A 9,061-nucleotide genomic window follows, 5' to 3' on the forward strand; every position below is an offset into this window, starting at 1 on the left:
TCTGCAGTTTTTAACATCTGTGACCACCCTTTTCTCCTGGATATCTCTTCCTCCAACTTTGGTACCACTGCTTTCTACTGGTCATACATACTCCTCTTCAGTCTCTCTTGCCCCATCATTCGCCATGTCTTCCTCTTAAGGCTGTGTCCTTGGCCTTCTTCTCTCTATAGACCCTCTTTCTGGGTGGAGTTGTTGGCTCCCATGAGTTCAGTTAAGATTCTGGTTCTTTATTTGTACTTTCATCTTCCCTGAGAGATGCCAGATTAGAAGCAGGAAGGTCTTGAGTTCCATCCTGTCTGACATATACTGCCTCTGTAACCATTGTCAAGCTTTACCTCCCTGTGCCCTAATCAACTTTCTCTGACTAGAGTTGAAGATAAGTTGTTGTTCTGCATTAGCAGAAAGGAATTTCCATGCCCATAGTTCCCCTCAGTGATGAATCACAGCTCCAGACCATCCCTCATCTCTCTCGAGCTCCAGTTCTATATCATCAGTTGCCTACAGTACATATCTATCTGGATGGTCTCAAGCATGTCACCCTTACCATGTCTGAGTTGACACATAATCTTCAGTCCTAAATGCCTCTTTCCTAATTTCTCCTCCCTATTTCTATCGAAGGAACTGCCTTCTTCCTACTTGCCCAGATCTGAAACCTTGGAATTAGTTATCCTTGACTCTGTCTCCCTCATCTCTGCTCCAGTCAATCACCAATTCTTATTACTTGCATAATGTCACCCACATGCACTTCCCTCTCTCCTGTGGCTTCCAGCCTAGATCAGGCTTAGTTGAACTCTTTCCTGACAGTCTTTTTCCTCCCCAGTCCAACTTCCACATCAGTCCCTCTACTAAATTCTCTTCAGTGGCTCCCTGTTGTCTCCAGGACAAAATACAAACTTCTCTACTTGGTGTTTAAAGCCTTCCTTTCTAGAAGTCCCTTTCATATATGTTAGACTGATTGCTGCATGCTATGCATGATATTCCGTATCTCCTTTCTCTGCCTTTGCATAAGTTATCCTGAATAACTGGAAGGCAATCTGTTCCCATCTCTGTTGCTGAATTTGCTTTATTCCTTCAGTATCCAATTCAGGTGCCACTTCCTACAGGAAGTCTCTCCTGATACTCTTACTTGTTATTGCTCTCTCTTCCCTGAAGTCATATTGTATTGTATTATCTGAATGTACTATCTCTCACCGCCCCGCCCCCCCCCCCCCCCCAAGAATAAAAGCGTATTTAGGGTCAGAGGCTATTTCTTGTTTTTTTCTTTGTATCCCCACCACATAATAGACATTTAATGAATACTTGTTGAATTGAGTTGCATTAAGTGTTGATGAGCTTATTAATCTGAAACAAGAAGAAATTAGACTTGATTTAACTTCACAGGAATTTGATTTCCTGAAGATCTTTAAGATGTAAAAAAATTCACATTCTCCCAAATCCTCATCTGGAAATGATCACTGGAACCTAACTGAATCCTGAGGACCTGGGACCAAATTTCTCCAAATCAGAGTAATTCTTTCTAGCAAACAAACCTGGTAGGGTCCATAATGATTGTGTGAAACTACTACTTCAGGTCAACTCTTTGTCCTGTATCCTTGAATAGCCTCTGTTAACTTGAACTACGTATTTTTTCCTTTAAATTAATTTATTTAATTTTCCTTTTCAACATTCACTTCCATAAGCTTTTGAGTTAAATTTTCTCTGCCTTTCCTCTCCCCAAGATGGCATGCAATCTGATAAAGGCTCTACATATCCATTCTTATTAAACATATTTTCACATTAGTCATGTTGTAAAGAATGGGAGAAACCATTAGGAAGATAAAAAAAAACAAAAAAAGAGAGACAAATGGTATGCTTTGCTCCATATTCAGACTCCAAAGTTCTTTCTGTTGATGTGAATAGCATTTTCCATTGTGAAGCTTTTGGAGTTGTCTTAGATCCTTGCACTGCTAAGATCTAAGTTTATCCATGTTTATCCAACATTGCACAATGTTGCTGTTACTATGTACAATGTTCTCCTGGTTCTGCTCACTTCACTCAGCCTCAGTTCATATAAGTCTTTCCAGGTTTTTTTGAAGTCCACCTGCTCATCATTTCTTATAGCACAATAGTATTCCATTATATTTGTATACCACAACTTGTTCAACCATTCTACAATTAATGGGCATCTCCTCAATTTCCAGTTCTTGGCCACAATAAAAAGAGCTGCTATAAATATTTTTGTAAAAAGGGTCTTTTTCCCATTTTTATGATCTCTTTGAGATATAGCCCTAGAAGTGGTATTGCTGGACCAGAGTATGCACATTTTTATAGCCCTTTGGGCAGAGCTCCGAATTGTTCTCCAGAATGGTTGGATCATTAAACTATGTATTTAGCGTCAGTTCTCACTGTTAGCTATGTATCTTCTTGGATCCCACTTGAAATATGGAGCCCTAAGTTCTTCATCTGATCGCTTTGCTATAACCAACAGGACTCTTAAGAGGGAGCGGAGGTGTTAGAAGACATTTGACATCCCAAAAAGTTAGACTTGTTCAATTTATTTTACACCAGGTTGCCACATTCATCCTGCAGAAGATTCTCCTGGATGACACTGGATTGGCCTATATATGTCAGACGTATGAGCGGTTCTCCCACGTCGCCATGATCTTGGTGAGGTCCTTTGTCTATTGTACCTTTTACTTACTTTACTTTTTAAATTCTGTTGACTACCATTTAGACCTTTTCTTACTGGGGCTAAACAATGTGAGGCCTCCATTTGGAAGTAGCAGTTTGGAAACTTTGAGTAGTAGAATGCATTTACTATATTTTGTTTTTAATTTTGGGGAAATAGGGCAAGATGGTCCTGCAGCTGTCTAAGGAACCTTCTGCTCGTCTGCTGAAGCACGTGGTCAGATGCTACCTTCGCCTTTCAGATAACCCCAGGTAAACATTTATAGGATATGTAAGGAATTAAGGAAAGAACCAGCAAAATTATTGCCCCACATTAGTAAATAGTGGCTTCCCTGTGTCTCAGAGTAGAAATTTGGAGGGATATATTTGCACTTTACTCTTCTAAGTTCAAAGCTTTCAGAGTAACTTTTAAAAATATGAAATACTGATTTTAAAACCTGTGACATCTGTGCCTAAATGCTTCCTTCAGTCCACACCTGAAATGGCAGATAATCAGCATCTAGCCTTTCCTTGACTTTTAATGTACTTTAGCCTTTGTGTTTTAGAGTTCTCATTGCTTCAGAAGGATGACAAAGACATTGATTTAGAAGGACCAACTTGGCTGCTGTCTTCATGAGCCATCTTCTTAGTTGGTCCCACATCTCCCTCAGGGATCCTAGAAGCAGTACTTCACCTCACTGTGCTTCAGAATCTTTCTTTCTTGGATCCAAATAAACCACTTCGCAGATGATGTTTATATGAGAAATGTTGACCAGCAAGTTCTGATATTTTTGTTAAGTCCACAAGTCATGATGAAGCCCTTGCTTCAGTGGTCAGAGATTCTCACACCAGTTGACAGGGTGATTTGCATGTCTCTGGAAGTTGGGACTCCAGTTTAATTCTTAATTCAGCCTCTACTCAGTGGGATAGGAACATACAGAGCTTGGCCATTTCTTCAGAGGTTTGTGTCTTTGGAAGATCATCAACTGGGGCTTCCTTATTTAAGCCAGAGTGTGCAAATCTAGTAACTTTTAGTTCTACACTTACATAGCCGAACTAAGTACAGAAAGGCCACAGGTGATTCAATCTAAATCAAAACTATAGAATAATACATGATGTCTTCCATAATTTAACAGCATTCTGTTGAAATACCTAAATTCAGAAGTAAGCAGAATTGGAACAAACTCAAGCTTTTATTAATTTTTTTTCTCCATTGAACTCTATCGGGGTCTTTTGAATTCTAAACTACAAGGATGGGGGAGAAGGCAGGTGGCACAGGTGAGCCCCAGGAATAGGGGGTATCAGGGGCAGGTGGTTTTATTGCCAGTTTGAGCTAACTGTCAACAGTCTAGACCTCATGTGTTTGCAGGTGAGACCACATCTCTGCCCTGTAAGTATGGCCTCATTTGTGGTTCTCTTGGTTGTTGTTCTCCAATGTAGGGCTCGTGAAGCACTCAGGCAGTGCTTGCCTGACCAGCTGAAAGATACCACCTTTGCCCAGGTGCTCAAAGATGACACCACCACCAAGCGCTGGCTGGCACAGCTGGTGAAAAACCTGCAGGAAGGCCAGGTCACTGACCCCCGAGGCATCCCCCTGCCCCCTCAATGACCTTCCCTATTCCCTCCCACTGTCCCCTAATCTGGGGAAAAGGGAGGGAGAACCATCGAGGAAGGCAGCTCAGGTTTTATCGCTGACCTCAATGCCAAACCGCACTGGAGAAAAGGGACAAACCCCACTGAGGCATGTGGGTGCCATCCTGCACCACCCTGAAGATCTGGCCTCATTCTGCTGCTCCAAGGAATGAGTTCCCCTCCCAGCACCCCCCCCCCCCCCAGCCCGGGGGGGGTTGCGACACCAGCAAATGCAGTAATACAGCATGCCCAAGACTACCCTCCTCCCCTACGCTCTCCTGTTCTCTGACAGGGAGGGGATACAGTAACAGCTGCTGCAGCATAGGGCATGGTGGATGCCTGGGACCAAGCCATGTGGCATTTCCCATTTTTGCCTTTCTGTAAGACTGGAGACATGTCTCTTCATTCTCTCAGTGGTGTTTTTTGTTCTTTTTTCCCTCAAGGAGAGAGGTGTAAATAGTGGGCACAGACTGAGATGTTCAGCAAAACATTGTCACTTGGTACTGTTTACAAGTCTTTTAGCTACACAAGCTAAATTAAAAATTTGGTCTAAACATTCATTATGTCCCCTTTGGCAAGCCAGTTATAAGCTGCTTTGAGCCATTTAGAGGTAGGGAAAGGGTGGGAAGGGGTGAGAAGGGAGAAGCCAGAGGACAATAGAAACTCTCCACCATTATTGCTCCCTAACCCTAAACTCGAGTGCTGCTGCCTGCCCACCCACCTCTCTCCTCCCACTGCATCCTCCTGTTACAAGGAACTTCCCCCCAGTGATTGGCCTTGTTTCTGGCTTCAGCTGCTGTGTCTTGTCACATCCATCTCACTTTCTGTTCTCCTCCTGTAAGAGATGGTCCTGGAACTGGAGGATATGGAAAAAGTCCTGGCCCATGTTAACAAGGCTTTCCTAGAATGCTTTGTAAGAGGGTGAGGATTGAGTTGGAGAAGCCCAGCCTCAGGACCTCATCCTTGGCTCTAGGGTATACTTTTGTAGTTCCTGTTGCCTCCTTGTTCTACTTGAATCAGTGTTAGCTAGCTGCGTCTGCTTTATACATATATCAAGGGCGGGGCCCCTTGTGCTTGATCCTTTGTCTCCCTTGGCACATCCCCTTTTTGTCTGAGAATTACAGGGTTGCCATTAAAAGATTATTTTCCTATTCATACAGTGAAAAAAACAAACCCCTTTCCCTCTCTGCCTCTTGTGCCCAGGTGGCTGTGCTTCCACTTTGGTGGTAAGTCTGAAACCTCAACCTTATGCCCAGACAGGTGAAGGGCCCCTCCGTATTCCTATCCAACATAGGGTTGATAATATCCCCCTGCCCTAGAGAGGGAGAGACTGGTTCTTTTTCCCATTTGAGATAGCTTAAATTATCTGTAAGTTTGTGGGGTGGAAGAATGACAAGGGCCAGGTTCACCAAGTGTTTCAGAGGCGACTTTGCCAACATAAGGGCTCTTTAAGGCCGACTTTCACAAAGGGAGCCGGCTTCATCGGTTGGCCTCTGCCTCTTCAAAACCAACATAGCTACCACCATCAGATTGTAGGTTGGTTAGACATTATACCAGATCCAGAGCTGGATTCTGTATACTCAGCTACCTTCCAGAAGGGAGAGAAGGAAGCCTGCTTTGTATAATCCAAACCCAAGCAAGAAAAGGGTTTGAGAAAGCCAAAGGCATCATGTGCTCCATGAGCTATCTGACTCCATTTGGCCTGTCATCCATGAGGAGAGGAGGCCCATGAGGGGAACCCTGATCCCTGCCAACTTTACTCTTGCTGAGCCAAAGGTTTTCCACTCCCCCTCTGCTGGGGAAGCAATTGAAGCCCAGGGCTTCCTTCCTGGGAAATTGTCTTCTCTCCTGTCTTTTGGTGCATTGGCCATGTTACTGTGCCAATAGTGTCTTAACTCTTGCCCCATTTTCCCTCCCCAACCAGCCTTGGAACCCCATATAGGAGGCAGGGAAAAGATGGGTATTATTCCTTGCAAGTTGGTTGATTTCATGTATGTAAAGAATACCCCATTTTGTGTTTTTTTCATCCCAACAGGACTGAAATAAAACATGCTTCTGTTTTGTAATTCTTTTTTTATTTAGAGATTTTATCTGTGTATTTGTGGGATGCCTAGTAACTCTGGTTAGATCTTTAGAGGGAGTAAGTATTGTGCCACCTTGGGCAGAGGTGGAATGTCTGCCTGAAGAATGAGAGTCACTTAGAGCCAGAGAACGTGCCTGTGTCTGCCTGACCCCTACCTCTACTCTCAGGACAGACAGCCCCTTGGTCTCACTGCATTCAGGGAGAGCCACCCAACTCGCTCCCTCCCTGACTTTGATCATCCACTATCTGTTCCAGTGAAACACTGGACTTTGCAGCTGATGTGAGCACTGAATAATTCTATGCCGTGCTTTTGTTTTCATCTCTCTTGGGAGACTGAGTCTTACTGCCCTCCTTCAGTGCTGTTTCCATGCCTTGTACGTACTTTCCTGGCCCTTGGAGGACTGCCTGGTTCTTTGTGGGGCAGTTAGCTTTGCTGCCAGCGGACTTGCTGTTCTCTGCAATGCTCTAGGATGACTTTCAACTAAAGAATCAATGGTATTGGGAGGAGGGGGTTGCCACAGCTTCACAATTTCCCAAATAATTCAAGTATTTGTCCTTTTTGAAACATATCAGCCCCACCCACCCTCCCTGAAAATGAAATGGGGCTGGTTGAAAAGATTCAAAATTGTAATTTAATGTTGAGTGGAAGCTATTAGCTGAAATGAAGTCTAGATATTTGCCATGGTTTTTAATAGGATTTTGGAAACATTTTAAAGAAATTTTATCTGGGGAATGGAATGCTCGCAACAGAAAAAGAGTGGGGGGGGAGGGGAAGGGACATACAGGCCACCTGAGTTGGTAAAGCAGTGGTCCTGGGAAATGACATGGGTAGGCACTCTGTCAGGAAATTTCAAGGACTTAACTCCTGATGGCAAGGTGAGACTGCATTAAAATGTCAAGACCCTAGAAAGTCTCAGGGTTCCTTGAGAACCAAAATAATTTCTGACCTCATGCCACATGACTCCCAGTTAAAGAGACATCCTTGATCCAGGTCATATCAGAGTGGAAAATAGAAGCTTAAGGATCCATTTTCTCCTCTGGGCCCACTAAAGATTCAAAAATTGGGTTGATATGGGGTGGGGGGGAGGTATGGGGCAGTGGTAGTGGAGCTTCCTGCCAACTTGTGCTAGGTTTAGGGCCTCTCACAAGACCTCTCCTGGGCACAATTCCCAGAAGATCCCTGGGCTACTGGTGTCCTGCTCAAGTTTCTGGCTCTTTTAATAATAGACAACAATGGGGGAAGGGAAAAGAACAAGACCCTGCTCCCTGTTAGCACCTTAAATCAGATGAATAGTTGCTGAGCTCTTACCGTCCTGCTTATCTTCCTATTTTCTGCACATTTTCTTGACACAATTTTGCCTAGGATTGTGCTAACCAAAGGAGGCAATGGAAGGTAGCTGCAAGATCGCTGGTTCTCATCATTACCATGTTACTAGCTAGGGGACCTTGGCTAAATCAATCACTCCCTCTAAACTTCCATTTCTTCATATATAAAATAGACACTGGACAAGGTGACATCTGAGATTCTTTCCAGTTTTAAAATCACTTTATTTGAGGGTCTCCCAGAATCTCCCCTAATTACCTAGAAGGGTAGGATTCCAGTGCAGCATAAGACAAAGGGGAGAATGAATGCTCTGAAAGCAGTGGACTTACCCAGCCTGGAATTTTGTATAGATCTAGGGTGGATTCCCAGGGGAGGAGTGAGGGATAGGGACGGTAAATTAAGCATGGACACATAGGAAGGGCCAGAGCTCAGGGAGTAAGACTATCCTGAGGGAGGGTTGTGAAGTACACGGCCTCCAACCTCCCTCCCATTGATGGCACCCCCTTCACTTCTCTTAGTTCCCTTGGGCTCGTTTTCCACTACCCATATCCAAGCAGAATCATAGGAATCTAATACATTTAAGTGACAAATACACCGTGGCTAAGGAGAGTCCACACCTGTGATTTCATTGATTCAAGGAACTCAGTAAAGAAACACCAGATTGACCACTGTCCTAAAACTTTATAATCTTGTTAAGTACATAAAATGGAAACTCTCCCTGTGGTGCTTGTGTTTTAATAGGATGTATGTCTTTAGCTAGAGGAATGAGATTCTAACAGTGAAAGTTCAGGAATAGATAATTATGGGGAACATATTTGAGGGTTAGGAGATGTTTTATGTTGCCTCTAAAATCACGCCATATAGATGACCTGTTATGTCTACAATGAAGGCCAGCTTTTCTGAGAAGTTTTCTTGAAGCCTTTTGCAGGTTTCTTATACAGACAAGGAGGAATGTGGGTGGGTGCTCATTGTGCCCTTAGCTCCTGGGTCCTGTGGCAACCTCTGGTTTTAACATCATGACTTTCCCATCTTTTTGTCAGATAATCTGATCTTCCTCAGGCATGGGGGCTGTTGGGGCAGGCTAGCGTTGGTGGGAGTGTTGAGGGGGATTTCCAGAGTTGGTCTAGACCTAGACAGAATCACAGAGACTGGGTAGGTCTCAATTCAGGTCACTGGTGAGATTCCAAGGAACAGAGAGCCAAATAGACTCAGCTATTGACACCAGGATAGTTTGCTCCTCCCTAAACCTCAGAGTCAGTTTCTCCCTCTGGAAAATGTCACAGCAAAACACTTCTCACAACGCCCGGGGATGTGGGGGGGGGGAGGGGGTGCTGAGGTGGGGTGCGAATGGAGCTCCTTTCCTTGCTGCCTCCTTA

At 44.1% G+C, this 9,061-nt stretch overlaps 1 protein-coding gene across 2 annotated transcripts in view; it reads left to right on the top strand.

Annotated features, from left to right (window-relative positions):
* Positions 1 to 6,344, top strand: part of CNOT9 (CCR4-NOT transcription complex subunit 9) — a 30,272-nt gene extending 23,928 nt beyond the window's left edge. For both annotated transcript variants that reach the window (XM_072617782.1, XM_072617781.1), the window contains exons 6-8: positions 2,548 to 2,646; positions 2,828 to 2,919; positions 4,087 to 6,344. In XM_072617782.1, coding sequence (XP_072473883.1) covers positions 2,548 to 2,646; positions 2,828 to 2,919; positions 4,087 to 4,255 — 360 coding nt within the window. In that variant the 3' untranslated portion in view covers positions 4,256 to 6,344. The remainder of the gene's footprint in view (positions 1 to 2,547; positions 2,647 to 2,827; positions 2,920 to 4,086) is intronic.
* Positions 6,345 to 9,061: the final 2,717 nt, after the last annotated feature.

The sequence above is a fragment of the Notamacropus eugenii genome, chromosome 6, assembly GCF_028372415.1.
Source record: "Notamacropus eugenii isolate mMacEug1 chromosome 6, mMacEug1.pri_v2, whole genome shotgun sequence".
NCBI classification, from domain to species: domain Eukaryota; kingdom Metazoa; phylum Chordata; class Mammalia; order Diprotodontia; family Macropodidae; genus Notamacropus; species Notamacropus eugenii.